General features: G+C 38.7%; 1 protein-coding gene across 1 annotated transcript in view; it reads left to right on the top strand.

Annotated features, from left to right (window-relative positions):
• The window catches only part of ngly2 (N-glycanase 2), a 66,997-nt gene that overhangs the window by 38,754 nt on the left and 8,163 nt on the right, over positions 1-20,080 (top strand). Inside the window, exons 9-11 of the mRNA XM_088929558.1 lie at positions 877-1,001; positions 2,903-3,029; positions 9,076-9,209. Of these exons, the coding sequence (XP_088785684.1) occupies positions 877-1,001; positions 2,903-3,029; positions 9,076-9,209 (386 nt within the window). The remainder of the gene's footprint in view (positions 1-876; positions 1,002-2,902; positions 3,030-9,075; positions 9,210-20,080) is intronic.

Genomic DNA, 20,080 nt, shown 5'->3' with positions numbered 1-20,080 from the left:
AGAGAAGAGTATTCACAAGCCTGCTTGTTTACAGTGTAATAGGGCCAGTTCATGTCACCGGAAGTTTTGTTGCCTCATTCTGAATCTCAGACAATGATGGCAGTATGGAGCTGCGCATACGTGGAAATTTTGTCTATTCTGCGATGTAAATTGGAGGTTTTAAAAGTTACTGTGCACATGTTATTATTGTGGTTTGAAATGCACTCATCTTTCTAACCCCAAAATATAAAAATTGCGTTGCAGTTCCCTTGGAAAGTGTGTGTCCTTGTAAAAACTTGAGGTCTTTTATGCGATTGGTGTGCGATCTGTTTCTGCGCTCTGCAAGTGCTGATTTCCAAATTGGCAAGCTCTGTCCAGTATTTCAAAAGAGTGCTTAATTGGATTGGTGTAGCTTGTTCATTAGTCTTGTAATTACATTTTTTTTTCTTGTCAGCCCGCGTTATTTTGTTTGACAAAACACACTGAGCGATGTCTACTAGTAATGGATTTTATTTTTGTGAGAGTCAGATCTTTTTCTTTTATGATTCCTTCAATTTAAAGCATACAGGTTGTTTCATTATTGTATCTTATTGTGTGTGTGATGCTGACATGGCAAAGTTTGCGTAAGGAGACCATCTAAATTTTGCAGAAAGGTTAAATGTTTAGCATTTAATATATTTTTTTTTCTTTTGCCTCTAGTTTTGACCTGAAAGGCATTCATTTTTAAAAATGATGCAAGCTTGTTTAAAAGACTGAGAAATAGCTGTGCAAGATGAGCATTTTATCCTAAAAGTTTTTTCAACTGATTTTGACATTTGCACTGTAAATCAAAGTACGAAAAGGTTTGCTATAGAAAGATTCTTGTGAATTAACATCAATGAATACTTTTTTGGACAGAGAAACATTCAGGGTATCTAAGCCCCTACCTGCTGAAGCCACTTTATAATGGAGGAACATTTGACAAGAATTACAATAAAAAATACCAGCCTGTGAACTTCACCGTACCCACTGCAGTTCGGAAGGTAAGAACCACTGACGATGCTTGCTTTGATCCTGTCTGGTAAAAGAAAAGCAGCATGTCCTACTTAAAGTGTGCAACGACTGGAGATCTCGCGTGTTTTTCGATGATGGACTGATGTCCCGTCTGGGGTGTATCCTGCCTTGCGCCCGTTTCGTGCCCGGAGAGACTCAGGCTGCCCTGCACCACAGTACTGAATAACAAGCGGTTAGAAAGTGGATGGATGGGCGCACAAGGCGTATGAGAGGCAGGGCCAGATTTTGGTGTTCATAGGCCCTGGGCACTTTCACTCAGAAATGGGCAAAAAGAAGGCTAAACGCCATATGAAATTACGTCGATGGACATGATGCACTTGAAACTCTTCTAATGCTAAAACACGTGATTGATGGGGCAAGTCGAGTGACCATCACTTCGATATTTCTAGTTTCTAAAACAGCCGCTAGATAGCCTATGATTTATTGTTGCTTCAGCTCGTTTTTCATTAGTCACTAGTGTTTCCCTCCTTCGTAGGCCCTAAAAATTTTGTAGGCCCTAGGCACTGTGCCTTTTATGTGCCTCCAGTGCCTAATGGGAAATCTGGCACTGATGAGAGGTAAGATGTTTTAAATCTGCTGACCTGGATAGATCAAGTCTAGGTGACCCCACAGAGAGCAGTAATGGGGCCATTGTGAAAATGGTTGCAGCTCCCTGTGCTTTGGCAGGTACAATACATACGACATGAAATGCAGAATACAGGGCTGGCTGTGTTCACTGGACAGCTTAGCTCAACAGTTACCTTCAGGAAGGTCCTCATTTTATCATTTATTTATATGGTTTTGTCCTTTAAGCAAGACATTAAAAAGATATGCAAAGGAACAAGTAATAGGTTTATTTCATGCTGAAAAGAGAAGAAAGGAAATGCAGCGTTTCGGGTGTGGAGCCTTCTTCGGGTGTGAAGCCGATATTTAAAATATATTTGGTTAAATTGGGTGTTTCGCAGCCTGGGCTCCCTACATTACCCCCTTTAATTCAGTTGTTGCGTTTTCTCACTTTTCCAGCTGCTGCTGGATCATTATGGACCGTTTAGCACTATACATACGTAATTATAATACATTATGTTCAAGGGTTTTGTATAATTACCTAATGCTTTTCTCAGTGTTTTTTCATCTTTTTATCATTGTTGCTGCTATGTAAATAAAGTAGTATTTAAATTAAGCAGCTATCTTGTTTGCCATAGCCCATGGAGACTGCAACACTAACTCAACATTAACTCAAGGACAAGCTCTGTAGTCAAAACCAAGGTTAAAGGGTCTAAGCTGGTACCAACGGGGTCCAGTGTACAAATCTTTCCAGCAGTGCAGGAGACATTGATCTCAAGGGTTTAATTTGCTTGATCCTGCATATAAAGGAAAATTGTATTTACTGAATCGCCTGAGTTTTTCAGTCATGTAAAACTGTACTTTTTTTACATATGCCTGGCAAACCCCTGAGCTTGTCCTTCCTTGTTGGAACATGCGAATGATGATCATAGAACCAATCAGATTAATAATTATTCATTATTAATATCAGTATTAGCAAAATAGAAATGTAATGGGCTGAAATACCTACTCAGAGGCAAAGATAATAGATTGGCTATACTGTATACCCAGAAAGTGCCCATGGAGAAAAGCAGAACTCGTTGCCTTGCTTTTGTCTTCTCGTCTAACTGAGCTGTAGTTGCTGCGGCCCTGATAAAGATCTCTAACCATGCTTTGGTCCCTGACATGTGCACACGAGATGAGTGTGCTGTACTTGGTCTTCAAGTAGCTGTGAGAAAGGCTGACATTATGCACCATTATCTGCAGGCTTCTTCTTGTTTAAGGTGCATTACTCCTGCTTCCACCTTTCCTTTTGAAAGTCATCCAGTGTGTGATGCTTTGCTTTCAGGTGGAAATTTATGCTGTGATCACGGGCCATGGGAGTGATGATAATGGATGCGGCGAATTCTGTGTGACATCTCATCATTTTCTGATCAACAACAAATTTAATAATTCAAAGGTGTTTGAAAAAGCCGGTAAGATGAGCATATTTTACTCTCAGAACCATGAGTGATTTTTAGCTAAAATAATTCTCCAGTTGAATTCACCCACGACAAAATTGGATATTACAGAAAAAAAAAACTACATTTTGCTCACTGAATCATGAAAGTTTTCACATTTTATTTTGGAAGTCCTTGACTTGTTTGTGAATGTATAAGAGCACAAAAATGCTTCTCCTCTGATTTGGTATTCTTGATTTCTAATGCCTTAAACCTGAAGTCATTGGATCTGCTGCTGCACATCTGTAAGCTTAGATGCATTCCAATGTTCCGGTGTTCTGTATAATGCGTGCAAGCCTTTTTGCTCTACATTTATGGCGATTTTTGTATGCAACAAGGAAACCTTTTTAGGAATCTGTATATCCAGTTTTCCATTGCAGTTCTAAAGGGTAGAATTAATGGAAAGTTTAGAGGTGTGAAGAAATGTGGTTTCTGTCATTCAATTACGTATGACAAATTGACAAAGATTGACTCTTTTGTGTGCAATTCTATTATGATTACACCTTATTATTTTTTTAAGTAAGACTGGCCCATTTCTAGCTCATTCTGCTATCTGCTATTTTTTTATTTCATTGTGAATAAATCTAGAGGGCACTGTATATCGTATGAACTGTATGTATACTGTATATGTTTGTTCAAACAGTTGTAAATAATTACTGATAACAGCAGACACAATCACATTTTGGTAATAAAAGATATTACTCTATAGTAACATTCATTACTATAAAATGCTCCTTTTTACTATGTTCAAAGTACCCTGCTCTTGCGAGGAAAAACAAATCTAAACTGGTGTATGTCTAGAAAAAAAATATTTTAAATTGCAGCCCTAAAGCTCTTATAGAGTGTATTTAAGTAGAATTCCTTCCTTCATACAAACTTTAAAAAAAAACAGCGACTGCCTACCCTGCAGGCATTCATCTCAGAGCTATGAATAATGGTGTCAAGCTAAAATGTCCCAGGAAATTCGAGACGGCAGTAGAACGGAGGAATCCAGTCGGAGTCTATGGGTCGTGAGGTTGTGATTGCCATGACAATTCCAGCTCAGGAGAGGGTCTGAAGGGGATGTGTCCCTCCATCTTCTCTCCTGTTGTAAATTTTCTCATCCACCCCTTTTAAGAAAGTTTTCTTGCATTCGAAACCCCTCTATCAAAGAGTAACTTCCGCTTCAGCACTTACAAAAGGAAATGTTTTTTTTCAGTTCTCGAAAGATGTATTGTTAACCTAATGATAATGAACTTCACAATTTCATCATCTTATACTTAAGTAGACCCTGATTTTGAAAAAGATACACAGATGAGCTCTTTACTTAATTACAGAATGATTATAATTGCTATGTGTTGCTACTTACAAGAAAGCTTCTGTCTGCAAGGTGTTTTATTCCATTTTTACCTTTTTGTTTCAGATTTCTTAGTTATTTCTATCCAATGCTAAAGATGCTATTTGATATAATCAGAGTTGGCCTTTTCCGTGTTTTGTTCAAGAAAATATTTTAAATGACAGCCTCTTTGAACCAACCTTTTTTACTTAATAGTCAGAACTCATGATATACATTGAATTAGAAATCTATTCAGAGTACTAATTAACTCTTTTGTTGTTAACTGCTTATTCAACTCAATACGTGAAAAGAATAAAATTTGTATGAGTATGTTTGAGAGGATTCTGATTTAAAGAACATGTCTTGATTGTTAAAAAAAAGTATGCCGTACACTCTACCATATTTGCAACAGCTCATATGTTGCACACTTCTGGCCAAATAACTAGACATGATCCTCCAGTCAAGACCAGACATGGTTAATCTGGTGTTATTAGGACAAAGTAAAAACTTTTCTTTTTGCTGTTGAATTTAAATGAGTATGTACAGCCTGTTGGGAAATAATAGCCTCATCCCAAAGGCAACTTCATCCCAACTTTGGCATTTTACAGCAGGAATACACAATAAAAGAAGTTAAGGGTATTTTAACAATCATTTGATATCTACTTGTCCATCAGCAGTGAAGCCTCCACCTAGCCAGTACAGGTACAGTACAGTAGGTTTCGTGTTTGATCCCAAGGCTGAATGAAATAAGCCTGTGGACTCATAATACTGTAGTTGGATGTCATTAAAAAAATGAGTTTATGCAGAAACGTATGACATCGCCTCGCCTAGCCTCATGTACTGGAGATGATGAGCTTGCTATTGCTTTTTTTATCAGTGCTTTTGATCTTCCTTGTGGAGACGATGGCCATCAGTCTGCTGGTGGTTTGCTCCATGTCTGCAGCCCAAGATCTCTTTCCCCTGAATCAGACATTTGGCAGCCTCCCGCACTTCTGACACTTGTAGCCAGTCGCTGAACAGCGGCACAATGACGGAAATTGTTGATACCTGCCAGACAATTGACTTCAGAATTGCCAGGGAATTTGCATTGTTACGCCCAAGCGGGGAATTTAAAGTCCATTGAAATCATTTCATACTGTATGTGCAAGAAAAAAAGAGGGAAGAATGAGCCAAATAACACGTATTTAGCTGCATTTTTATATTCCCTCCCTCACCACAAAATGCCTTCCATCTGAATGTGGTTCGAGAAATAGCAAAAATTGCTTAAATACAAGTCTGCGTCTGTGTTGACAAAGAACACTCTTTGATTGGCAGCTCTCGTATTAGCATGATGATGGCTTAAAAGCCAAGATAAAAGCTTTGGGTAGGGTGGGGGGGGGCAAAAAACTAAAAAAAAAAGGAAACCCTGAGTTGCACCAGAACCGTTTTGCTTCCGCAGTTTCTGTCGCACGGAGTGATTTAACAGTTTTATTTCAGAAAAAAAATCAACTTTTGTCACAGTTTCATACTTTCATTCTAGAATATATTCAAAAAATATATACTGCACACTGGTGGTGGTGGAGGGGAGTCCCCATTTCCTGTAAAGCGCTTTGAGTGGAGTGTCCAGGAAAGTGCTATATAAGTGTAAGCAATTATTATTATATTGCCCAGCATCCGTGATGTGAAACTATAGGATTAACTTCTTGATCTTTTCCTCCAAGACTAATAATCCTCATGAAAACTTTCAGCAGAAGCAGAAAAGGCGAGTTGTTCTAGAAAGGCCCGTATGGTTTCCTATTCACTTATTTTACTAAGATGAGATTTGCACAGTTGAATGGTCTTTAGTGAAGTCTCTGACAGTGTGTCACGTGATGCAGGGGTAGTCAAGCACAAGAGTCAAGAATCAAGTGGTTCCTTTTAAGATCACAGAGCCCTCCAACTTGGCATGAAGCTTTGTGTGAACCATTTAATTTTGTAGTAGTGCGGTATTAGTTACTAAGGGGTTAAGTCCAGATTTAGAGGTAGGTTTATGTCTCGGGTCACCTAATGAACTGTGAGCACTACTTCTATTGAACTTCTTCACAAATCTGCTTACACTAACCACTGAAGCCTGCTAAATATAAAAACTGTTTAGGGGGCTGTTTGTCTAAAAATAAATCATACGATATGCTGTTTGCTAATTGTGCTTGTGATTGTTACTAGAAGTCGTTTTTGCAACTTTTTATAATTTTCTTTATAGTTTTTTTTTTTACTGCAACGATAGCTATCTTTATAATTGAAGATTATAATTGCATTTCAAACTCGCAAGGCTGCTATTATTATAATAGCAGTTTTAATCCTGGTTGACCTCTGGTCTGCATGATCTGTTCGACAGCCACAATTTGTGTTTCTTAATCTCCTTGATTGATTTATAGAAAGGACAGTGCGCAGTGGGGAAATGTCAGCATTGTGGGCCTCAGACTGCTTCTTACACTTCACATGATGGAGAGGTGCTGCAGATCGTGATCTGAGCTCTTACCGTCGGAGCCTCAGAGCAGAAGGCTTTGATACAGCTCTGGGGCTCCCAGAGATGATCAGCGAGATTTCTGAATTACTTTTCTTTTAACTTTGCTGTCAGCAGTGCATAGATTAAACGAATGTGGCTGTAACTGCCCTTCGTTTCCAAAAGCATTGATCAATGTGGATTATCTGATTAAAATTCAGGATAACGATCTTCATTACATTAAAAGTCCTGTGCCTATGATGGCTCCCTTCATTTGCAGAGCAAGGCGGTATTTATTTGTAAATTATTTTTCTTGGTCATGGAAGATTTGTTTTTATATGCCTGATTTATTTATTCTTTGAATAACAGTCATCATATAGCAGACATAACTTTAGATAATGCGAGTGAGGAAATTAGGCTAATAGATACTTGGGTATGATGGCTTTCAAAAGAATTCACCCCCCTTGGAGTTTTTCCACAATTTATTGTGATACAAAATGGAACCTTAATGTGTTTCATTGGGATTTTTTGCCTTTGAACAACGCAAGACATTCCATCATGTCAAAAGTGAAAACATTCTACAGATCCTCCTTAATTATAAATACAGAACAGAAGATAGTTTTGATAGCCACTGTACTGTAAGTGCTGTCTTTGAGAAAGTGAGACTTCAGTTCTAATTTGACAGAAATCTTTGTTTAGTACTATGCACACATTTGAGTTATTAGTCTTTATATATATATAAAATTTATTTTGTGGCGATTTAGTAATATAAATTTCAGCATTCCACTTCAGCTGAAGATCTGAAAGTTTATTAAATTGTGTTAAAAGACCTTATCAAACTCACTTATTCAGATACCATGCCTGCTGTTTTGGACTGTATGGAAATTCTCATGGAAATCTTTAACCACCTAAATAACCTGATTTTTCGTTGTGTCCTGTTGATTCTTTAGATCCTGAGTTTTTCTGCATTATTCCACCATCCAACCAAAGTCATGCCTTGTTCTTCATCAATTAAATTGTTTTTTTTGTTCTGGTACCACGTCCTTCTGTTTGTTGGGTAATGTATTTAGAGCATCAGAACAACCAAAGAAAAACAGGCGAGGGAAGTCTTCACATTGCACTCATGAGTGGCTCCTCCTAACCAAGAATGTCCATATTTTATTCTTTAGCCAAAACAATCCTATATATTCAATATAATTCTGACTGACATTTTTTAGACCATGTGTTCTGCGCTTACTGAAAATGCTTGAAATCCACACCACACCCTTTGTAGACGCCCTGCTGCAGTGCTCTTGTTTGTAAGCTTGCCATGCTCACCTAAATCATGCCTTGCGGCACATTTCTTTTATTTCCTGGCATATTTCATGTTCCGCCTGGCCTGACCTTCCCTAACAGCACAGACTAGAGCATTATTGAGCTTATTAATTATTTAAGGCATTGCGGCCAGTGAGAGCTTATTTGAGGTTGTTGATGGCTGCTGCCATACAAAGCATCAGCCAGTCAGTTATAGCCCCTATTTTAAGGCAACTGATTTTAATTTTTTTTTACTTGGAATTAGGGCTGGGTGATATGGCCAAAAACATTATCACGATAAAAATTTTCATATCAGTCGATATCGATAATTAAACTTGAAAGAAATAATGATTTGACATTTATCGTGATAAAGGCAGATTTTTTCTCCTGAGTAAAAGTTGAAGAAACCAGACAGTTAATTGGTAAATTACACAACTTTTTATTTTAAGAACACAACAAACACTTGCCAAACAGCAGAAACATTAAACAAATCTGTTAGCTGCCCGATCTGCAACGCGCACTCGCGCAGTATTTTGTGCGCATGCGCGTTTCATGTGCAAAGCATTAACATATATATCGAACATTTATCGAACTTTTGTTAAAATTATATCGAGGAAAATTATATCGCGATAATTATCGTTATCGAATGATCGCCCAGCTCTACTTGGAATTTAGTTTTACAGGTACGCTCGCTGTTTGGCGATCCCTATTTCATGTTGTCGAAAAAGGCCAAGCAGCAGTCTGCTGTAGCACTGTGGCAATGAGGGCACTTGCATAATCTCTCCCCCCGTCTTTCGGAAATAGGGGAGATTCATTTCTGTCACACAGCTCCTAGCCTTGTTGTCCACGGTATAATGACTTCGGTCTTCCCAGCACAATTCAATTGTGACCAATGACGCCAGTCTGAAAAATCTGATTTGTCCTGTTGTAAAATGCCATTGTGTCTCTGCCAGGGACTGCCTTTGGTTGCGCGGAGGCGGTAAAGGAAGGGGTTGTGCCCAACGAGCATGGCACGTGGCTGTATGGCCGAGGGGGCTGGTGTGATGGACTACAGGTCACCCCGTGGAGAATAGACATCACCAGCCAGGTATGTACAGTGTGCGTTAGCTGCGAGACCCATTTTATTAGTATATCTGATTATCTACTTCAGGTGGGTAGCTGCATCAGCATGCGTAGGCCGCAAAGAAACAAGTAAAGGTTTATTCCAGGCTGAAAAGAGAAGAAAGAAAACACAAACGTTTTGGCCGTGGAGCCTTCTTCAGGTGACACCTTCACTTGACACCTGAAGAAGGCTCCACGGCCGAAACGTTTGTGTTTTCTTTCTTCTCTTTTCAGTATGGAATAAGCCTATTACTATGCTATGTTATTTACAGTACATATACTTATTGCCTGTGTCAATTTTTTGAAGCATTGCCTCTTTACTAGAATTTGTCATACTTTTAAATGGTATTTGTGGTTCTTTTGTTAAACTTTTGTTAACAAATTGTTATATTTTTTGTGTACCATGTTCTGTGCCTTTTTTTCAGCTGGGAAGCCCTCTGTGAAAGAAGGGCAACTGAACCTTTGCACACTCGCTATAAGCAGTGAACCGAGAACTGTTCACAATAGTTTTAGGTGATCAATCTGCCTTGAAAAGAAATGGTGTTCTTTTTGTATGAGGAAAATCTCTGGTCTTTTTGGTAATTAAGTGGTTTAATTGCTATGGATATGAAAAAGCAGTTTTCTCTCGGAATGTGTACACGTATTATGATCCAACATTCAAAAGAGTTTGTAGAACACGTTCATATAAATTAATAAATTACAGTTGTCTTACCACAGAAGCGCTGTTGGCAGCCTTCACTATAATGGCTCGGTCTGACCCCCATCCTCTGCATTAATCATCAGAAAAACTGAAGCTTTAATCACACTACTATCAAAGCACTCAAAGCAATTGTGAAGATAGGACCTCCTGCCCCACTCCGGTTTATCGGCCTGCGTAGGAGGTGGAGTTTTGGACTGTGTAATATCGCTATATGACAAAGGATACATAAACACATTTTATTTTCTATTTATGTGGTATTGTATAAGTGTATAGCAAAAGGGAGAGCTTACAACACATTAAAATTATACAGTGTGTCATCCACCAATGACAGTAAATTCTACCTTAGAATAACAACATTTAAAGCACTGATACTGTGCTTTTTCTCTGAATCTATAAAATTGCTTTTGAAGATTATTCACTTATTTTTTTTCATATACAGCTTTGCTTACAGTACATGCTGTAAACCCAAATGAGCAGTCAAGTAGAGTATATTGCCAATGAAAAGTTCTAAGATATTTACAAGGACTCCTATTTTTTTTTTTGCATTCTGGGGAAGCGATTAAAAAAGATATAACATATGGCTTCTGCTTTTCTGACAGAATTTACAGTCTAGTTCTCGGTATAGAACAGAGTACGAGATGAGCAGCTATTTTGCAGGGAGATGAGCACCTCCCTCAGAAAGTTGTCAGTGGGGTGCGTTTCAGATTTTAACGAGAATATCACTAATTTCTGCTGAAAATCTCACTGTGGTTTGGAAGAACATAATTCCAGAACAATACACTATTCAAGATTAAGTGAAATAATATAACATTATCCTTAAATTCAGTTTAAATGACTGTACTTTGTAAGTCAAAGGTAAATGGTTTCAGTATTCCATGATAAGAGCCAGAGTATAACTGATGCACGGTGACAAAGGTTTCGTATCAGCTGGATGGCGCAGGTGTGGGCTAGGCTGTTTGAGAGGGTCATTCCCTGCAGTGATGTGGGTTGAAAGCTGCTCAGGCAGTGGGCTGATGATGGAAAGGGTTGGTCGGTGTGCTGGGCGAAATGGCCAGTCTGAGGAGAACTGATGCGTCTCCTTTTCTACCTTGAGTATGTCCAAACTGTCCCTTTGCCCTTTTTTTTTGTTTGTTTCTCCCGGAGAATCGCCTGGATCGCAATCTATTTCAACAAGTTCTGAGGGGGTGATGTCACCTTCTGTAATGGGTTCGGTGCCACCGTAACATATCTGGAAATCGGGGATAATGGTGAAGTATTCTAGATGTATATTATCTACCAAAGTGTTTACCATGTATATGCTATCAATAAAATAGAACAACATGATGTTATAAATATTAGTAGACATCAGTCCACTGTTGGTGGAAAGTCTCCATAGGAACTGAATAATATGGGATAAACTTTCATCAAAAGCTGAAGACACCTGTATAGTACTGCTTAGCAAACATGATAGGACAACAAACAAAAGTGGAATATAAGAAAATCGAATGTTTTATTCAACAGGGTAAGGGCACCTCAGAGCTGCTGAGGTACAGTATGCGGATGTGTGGCTGTGTAACATTATTGCTTCAGTCAGGTGATTAAGCAAAAAGGCTTGATTGGGCAAAACAGTGTGAAAAATGCAACAGGAGAAGAGTTATGGACTAATGTAAAAGTCTGAACAAACTTAGTGAATGCAGTTTCACTAAAAAATGTGTTGTCTGCCGATGCATGTTTTGGGGATACTGTTAAAAATGTCATTAAAACTAAAGAAACACTGACAGAAGAGGGCTATCACAGAATTGTTAATAAAATATTTTATCTGGCTTTCTGAATATATGTGAGGGTTTTATTTTCAAGTGAAGTAATTCTAAACCCTCCTCAGAAAGCAGACAGTTTGAAATGGAAGAATTCTCTCCAAAACATTCAGTAAATGCAGGATGAAAAATGTCTCAAGTCTATAGAACTGTGGATCAGATAAGTCTCTCAAGTACCTTGTCCGGAAATTTGTTAGAATCAGTAAAACTGTTGTTGATTATCTTAAAAGCTGTTCATGTTATCTTAAAATTATGCCTTAATGAATGAGCTTGAATGAGCTGATCATTCAAGATCAGGGAACGAGTGTTGAGGTAAAACAGAACTTACAGTGAATGATTGCAACCTGACTGCATGAAACTGCATCGCTCATGTTCTGGGACCTAACTGTGGGCTCATTTTGATGTGACAACATACAAAGAGGATAACACGTGTCCTCGTGCTGCTCGTGTAGCAATGGCCTTCTTGCGAGATGGGAATCAGTTTGTTATGCTACAAATGCTATACACCCCAGACCTGAGCCACATCGAACATGTGTGGGATCAGCTGGGATATAGTGGCTTCTGGGGCTCGGAGACCAGTGAACAGGGACGTGCTTGTCTGGGCTCTATAAAAGGAATGGTACATACTTCCACCTGGTGCAAAGCATGTGTCGCAGATGTACAGAGCTTGTATTGATTCCAAAGGTGACCATTCTATTAGCTGTGACTTTCAAGGTCCACCCCCTGTTCATGGTAAATGTCAGTGAAATGTAATTTACTGTAATACGTTAAATGCATTTACATGACATATGATCAATGTAAACTTAGTACATCTGCTACAAAAAAGTCATTTTCCTGTTAATAACTTTGTGAATGTTTTTTAGTTATATAGTACCTTGCAAAGGTAGTCACCTCTTCCCTTCTGTTTCTTCAATGTAAACAGATTTTTCGTTGTAGTTTTTGTAGACTTCATTTAGCCCTAAAAGTGGTTAATTTGAGAATTCAATCTTTGATTACACATTGACTATTAAAAAATGCAGCGTTTGTAATTTAACAAAATGGGACAATATTAGAAGAGGGAATACTTTTGCAAGGCTCTCTAAGTGATAGAATTGTTTTGGTGCTCAGTATGTACATTTTGAATGAATTCGGCATTGATGACATAGTATACCTGAGTGATGTATTGGCCTTGTACTGTGAAGCTTTGTGTCTGGCAGGACTGGTATTCTCTGGGTTGATGCATGTCCGTAAATTAGATGTAGTTACTGTATGTGTAGTTTCTCTTTTTTTTTAATGTAAGGGACTACATTAAGTACTTATTGTGGTTTGTCTCCAAGCTACTGAGAGCAAAGTATTGACAGATAAAAGGGAAAATGGTATCTTTGTAAATTTTCCATGTTGTATTGTGGAAGCTGAACACATGCCGAGTGAGACAAGGTCATCGCTGACTGACCTGGAATCTGCAGTCTGGAGCTCAATTACTCAATCATATTTTCTGCTGTGGTACTGTATGTGGATAGTTGATGGACCTGAAGAGTACTCGTTGATTGTTTCTGTGATGTTCTCGTGTGGTTGCTATGGTGAGTTTAGTTTTGGAGTTTAGATCTCCTGTTGGTTTGAGAAAAGGTGTTCAGTCATGATTGACTAATAAATAGTGATCAGTTATTACATAAGATTTACTAAGTCTTCAACTTCTTACATCAAACAGATCATATTCCATTTCCTCCTTATTAGCATGATTTTTGTAGCTTATTTTCAAAATCTGGATGTTTTTTGAAGTTTGGATTCTAATTTTCAAAGTGTCTGTTCTAAATATCTTCATTTTCCTAATTAGAACGTTTTATTCTTCATGGTAAGTTGGGACGTTATTCACTGTGTGCTGTGATGTATGAAGGGAAAGTGGCTTCAGTGGCAAAGCTCTGCAGGGACAGACTTCATAACCAATACATCAAACTTGCTCTGAAGTCTGTGGTGATGTCTAGCATCCCTACACTCTCACACCGGAGCTGCAGTAAATTTCCTGTAATAGCAGGACATAATCAGTACTACCACTTTCGCTGTGTCCTGTTTGTAGTGGTCATATCTTTTGGTTTTTTTTCTCTCAAATAACTGTTTATAATACTTGGAAGTATTTGCTATAACATTTATTTTTTGGACTCTTGAGGTAAATCCTGTCCTCTACTGTACTGATGTCCCCACTCTGCTGGGCTCTGGTTCAGACTATGTATAAATATTTGCATAACTGAATGATATGAAATCCTAAAATCATGTTGACTCTCTGCAAGGTATTGTAATGGACTGTAGTATGTTCATTGCAACTGCAGGCTTCCCTAAATTAAGCTGCCACTCACCTCTGCTTTAGCCCTGAATAATATTATTGCAGGAATTCTTAACACTGTTGGGGGGGGGCAGGATTACATTAGTCTGTTTACATCTCATTTACTCTGGGGTTCAGGTGCAGGGTTTGAAGCTTTGGCCCGAGACATGAAAAACACACAATTGTCTATTCCAGAGGGTATAACAAAATAGAGTTAGTTAACACCATTAATTGGTCAACTATTAAGAGCTGTTCGGACAGAAGTAAGGCTTCTACCACTTAATAAGCAAGTCGACAAAAGCATGGATGTACAAAATCCATACATAATAGTATTTTTGAAACCAAAGACTGATTGCAGAGAGGTCTAATCAATCAGCACGTTCATTTACAAGGACCCAATTAGCCTCAGTGAAGAAGTGTACAATTGTTAAGAAATCCAAACTGAGAAGATGTCCTCTGTGGCTAGGGCTGAGAACCACTGAACTACTGTAACGAGAACATCAGAAAGCTTGCACTAATCTTAACCTTTTAAGCCCGTCTTGATTGCTTTGTGTTTGCGTTGTATTGATACAAGAAACTCCTGCAGCTGAAGACCCCAGGCAGCCAGCTTCACCCGTCATCCTCAGAATAAACACGAGCCACTTGTTGTCACTCTTAAGAGTACTTCCTCGTCTTTTACCAATGTACAGTACTCCTGGGTCCCTGTCAACCTAAAGTTGTCTGCTGGGTTATTACGTTTCAGGATCTGGACAAAATTCATTGTCATCACTTCTGTTTAAAATTTCACACACTCAGCTTCTTTAACCTGTTGGTTTTTCAGACCAGAAATAATTCAGATACCTCCTTTCTGGATTCTTTCCACGCCAGCATCACCTTTGATGCGCACAGTTTTCAAAACGAGATCTTGCCAGGGGCTTGTCTAATTTATTCTGCCTTTCCCACTAAATATCCAACTGTCCTGTTACACTTGATCATTTTTTCACCTTGTTAGATGAGGGAGGTGACTAATCAACATAAATACCTTTCAGAAATGGGTTCTTCAAGTTCAGCACTGCCAGTCTGATCTTTATAAAGTGCATTCTTCCTGCATTTATGACTTTCCACTTCTCTGTATTGATTGTGTTTGTTATTTGCCCAGTCCTAAAGAATCTCTAACTCTGTGTATTTCCTGTGCTTCTCTGCAGAGTTTATTGCGAGCATGGCACTGCATTTCGTCTAATCACGTGCACTTAAATCTCATAAGCATCAGCTGCATCTCATGTGGAGAACAATGTGAAATGTAGTATAACACAGCAGTCTCTTCCAGCATCCAGCACTCTTTGTCTTTTGCCTCTGACCCCCTCTAACAAGGTTAAGGCGAGCTTTGTTACAATTTTTATATAGGTGCTGCACTTATAAAAAAAAAAGGGAAAAGACAGCATGTTGTTTGCTTTGAAGGGGAATTAGAATATTCCTTGGAGATTTACTGTACATAAGTGGTAGAGTATTGAAATTAGTGCAGTGTACACCTTGGCAGCAGAACACAGAGAAGTACAGTAGAAACAAGTATTAAATGAGCAATTCAGAGTAAGCAACTAGTCTGTGACAGTGACTAAATGCCTGCTATCAGTATGCCAAGCACAATAGAGACCTATTGTGTTCATAAGCTTATTCATTTATCATGATGAAATGTACCTGTCTTATATAGGGCCTTAAGCACTAACTTTTGTATTTCCTTTTTTGGTCTGTGATCCACATATAGCAAAGCCATTTTGCATGGATCATTATAGCCTTACTCTTTGTGGGATGTAACCCCTAAAGGGCCATTAGGAACTTTTTAGAAATTTTCTCTCACTTGCTTCAAAGGAGACCATTACTATTGCATTAGGTAAAGGACAGTACAGTTGCAAATACAATTATCCAAAACATGCATTTTCAGATTGAGATGTGCTGAGTGAGAGAATGGCATTATTTTTTCCCCAAAAAATATTTGTTTGCAAACCAAGATATGCGGTTACTTCCCAGACACGTTCTTTCTTTGCATGCTGTTAATTGTAAGATTCCCGTCTTGTATTTAAATTTCCATTCTTGTGTTAAGGGCATTCACTGAATTCGCATCCCTTTTCAGGCACCGTGTGAATCTTTCTGCTCTTTAAACCATGATTTCTGCAGGTTTTTCTTGTTCTCTCCCATGGTGTGAAAAGGGAGGCAATGTGACAATTGTAGCAGTTGTAGCCTCCAGAAAGTGGCGGGAATTAGTTGGTAATTCATTAGTTTACGTGAATAATCCACCTCCCCTTCCCTTCTTGCTCAAATATTTTAAAGGGTTTTCATAGTTTGTCAAAGGTTGTTTTTCCATCCGGCCATTTTCTAACGGCTTCTTCCGACCTAGGATTGTGGGGGCAGCTGGAGCCTATCCCAGCAAAGAACAGGAGCAAGGCAGGGGTCCACCCTGATCTCACACACTCATGCCAGGGCCAGTTTCCCCACAAGCAAATTAACCTACCGGTATGTCTTTGAACTAACCACTGCTCCACTGTGCCAGCCGAGGTTGTCCAGTATATGTGCCTAAAAATCACAAAATTCGTTATTAGAATTGTATGGGACATGAGGACTCTTTTTGAAGTTCTTCCCTTAATTGTGTTTGCATGAGAAACATAAGGCTAGGTCAAACCACTAGCTGTCAATGGAAATGCTTGTGTGTCTTTTCCATAAATTACGATGTTCGGGAAGGAAGGTGCGGTAATACAGTTGGAATCGAGTTCACTCTTCATGCTTCAGTGCACGCGTTTCAGTTCTAGTGGACTGAAACATGGGAAGGAGCTGGGCCTTCCCATGAGCACTCTATTTGAACCCGACAGAAGCCCTGACTGAGATGCACATTTCCATGCTGAAAGCACCAGTCCTGCCTTGCTTATTAACCAGGCCTGGATGTTCCCAGGGGAGCTCAAGATTAATCTTGCCGCTCAAGGAAACAGCATTCATTTGAAATGATCACGTGGACTCGTAACAAATTCAGTAACGTGTTTTTTGTCCGAATAACTTTGTTTTTGATTCAAGAAAAATTACCCACTGAATTGAAAAAGACATGCTATAGTATTTTTGCTCTTTGTTAGCACAATATACAGTAGTACCTTTAATTGATTGGTCCTGTGATTTTTTTTCTACATTCCCATTTCATTATTTAGAATGTAGATCTGGGGTGAAATTGCAATTTGTTCCTTATGGTGTGAGAAAGTAAGGGACGTGTTAGATTTTTACAGCAAATGTGCAAGTACTTCCCATCCTAGGTAAATTCTAAGGGATTTGCTAGATGTTCAGAGAATAAGTTTGTCATGTTCACTGAAGAGGTTTGGGTGTGGCTTTGCTTCAGAGTGCGAAAGTGCAGAAAAATAAGCTGCTTCCTTAATTCCTGCTTGTTCCTTGGAAAAGTCTAAAGAAATGCCTGAATAATCCTTCGTAGCTTGACATCTTATTTCCTGCAAAGGAACAAGTAATAGGTTTATTCCATGCTGAAAAAAAGAAGAAAGAGAACACAACGTTTCGGCCGTGGAGCCTTCTTCAGGTGTGAGAGAGACAGGGCAGTAGGCAAAGGTAAAGTAGCGGGAGAACAAAGGTTGGGAGGGAGGAGGAGTGAGAGGCGGGAGCAGGGGACAGAAAGAGAGGCCAATCAAGAGGTGTGAAGTCAGAATGGGTGCAGAGAGGTGTGAAATGAAACTTCCAATGAATGGAGAAAATTTAAAAGAACAGTAGTCTGTCGTTAAGGGAAGGGAGAAGGTGTGATCCTAGCTGCAGAATAATTTTAGTTTCGGTGGTCTTTCTGATGTATGAGTTTGGAAAACCGTCTTTGAGAACACAGACGGAGAGATTAGAGTGGTCGTGGCCGTCAGAGGTGAAATGAGAAACAATGGGCTTGGAGAGATCTTTAATCTTTACAGCCCTGACGTGTTCTCTGAAACGGTCTCCGAGTCTCCTTCCCGTTTCTCCAATGTAGATGGCTGGGCATTTACTGCAAGAGATACAGTAAATAAGGTTGCTGGAGGTACAAGATGCTGTCTGGGTGATCCGGAATTGTCCTGAGGGGCCTTGAATGAGTGTGGTGGTGGCTGTGTATTTGCAGGTGATACAGCGAGCTCTGTTGCAAGGGAAAGTGCCTGGTGTGGATCTTATTTCCTGGCCTAACAAACTTACTCTGAACTGGGAAATGGAGAACATCATTGTTTGAAAAGATATCGAAGCGAAGATGAAAAATTGTGTTTTTAGGTTGATTCGTCACAATCATAAAATCTTTAATCGGATGATAATTCCTGGCCCCATGGAAAAGTTTCTGTTAACAGCCTTTTTCTGTTCAATTTACATTTGTGTTAACATGTATAAGTACAATACACTATTAGAAACTAAAATATGTAATAAACATTGTAGGTTATAATTATTCTGTTGAAACATAAATGTGAAAATTAACTTGTATATTAAAACAGTGTAGCACACATTAAATGACATTAAGATTAAATTTAAACTTGGACAGAAGTATTTGAACTATCAACATTTTTTATGAAACCTGTTTATTCCTACGTGTTGGCAGCTATTGTGACTGCAAACCATCACTTCAGAACTACTGTATTATAAAGGCATAGTCATCATAGTGCTGGAAATTTGGGATTCAAAACAGCAACAGAAATGGTTAAAACCAAAATGCACAGCTGCAATCTCAAAAATACTCAGACACCTAAGCAAATGAGATAAAATAACAAATAAAATGACTCTTTTCTGTCAAGCACAGCATGCTGTATTATTAAGAGATAGACAGAACGGCGTTGTCCAACCAGGTTTCATTTGTAACCTCTTTCTTACAAAAGACCAAGCAAGATATCTGCAAGTAAGGAAAAACAATAGAGCAAAACTATTAAATTACTGCAAAAGATTTGATGCAAGAATTGAGAAAATATGGTTACAAAATTCACCAGCAAGTAATTTGACAATCAAACAAGCTTAATATCCAGAGATGGAAAGAGGAAAAATTTAAAGAAGAGTTTCTCACGCTGGGTGTTAAACATGTAAGCCGATGCATCGCGTTGTGAGATTATTTTGCTCCAGGCACTGGAAGCCTTTGTTCTGCTGGAGGATCAATAAGTTCTGAAAAACCTTAAGATATTGTCCTCTTTCATAAATTACCCAGCGCAAGAAGGCTTATTAGGCAGGCATTTGTATTCCAGCAGAATCATGAACCTTCGCAATCTACAAATGAGTTTGTGCAACAAGGGAATGCAGTTATGCTATCTGTTAAGTCCCCAGAATTTAACCCTATAGATTTCAGCATTCACATAGATTGACTTGAATGCTGTTATTGCTGCTAGTGGGAAAATAAAACTGTGTCTTGATGGTTGTGCAAAAATATGACGCTAGGAGCGGGTTTCAAAATCTGAATCCTACAAGTGTGAAGGGTGCATATCCGTTCTTCCTCTACCAGGGTCTGATCAGCCACACAGCGCCAGTCCCTAGATAGTATGGAACTCAAGTGCTTCCGGTTTGCCTGCTGTAAAGGAAGCAGAGTGTGGGTGCTCAAAATGTTAATGTGAGGGTGCCCAGAAGCTTTGATCAAAAAATTAAATTAGTTTCTGCAGTACTAGTTTTCATTTTATGCACACAGTGTAATATTTATCATGTAATATCTGTTGTTTTATTATAAAGGTGAATCATATTTGTCTTTATTAATAGCATATTGGAATCAGTTATAGGAATGAATTTATTTCTTTTTTGCTTTTTCATTACCTAAATACTTTGGTCTCCAAATAACTATACAGTATATTTGTTCCTAAATATTTTTCTTAGTAAACTCTTCTAAAACCACTATGATTGAAAGCAGAAGATTAAATGTCCCAGTTTTATATATGTATTCTCCAACGTTCTGAGGCAAATCCCAACATGATGTGGATCAAACCACCTAAAAATAAAACTCTTGATTTCTTCATCAGTACAGATGCACTTTCAGCAGGATATTTCATTAATTGTGTTTCAGTATACTGTAGCTTTAACATCCTTCATTCCTTTCCTGAAGGACCTGAGAGCCATGAACTGGGCTGAGTTAGGCC

This window comes from Atractosteus spatula, chromosome 12 (assembly GCF_055471065.1).
Source record: "Atractosteus spatula isolate fAtrSpa1 chromosome 12, fAtrSpa1.hap1, whole genome shotgun sequence".
Lineage (NCBI taxonomy): Eukaryota > Metazoa > Chordata > Actinopteri > Semionotiformes > Lepisosteidae > Atractosteus > Atractosteus spatula.
Note: the sequence above shows the minus strand (reverse complement) of the source record. Positions and strands in the feature narration are given on the sequence as shown.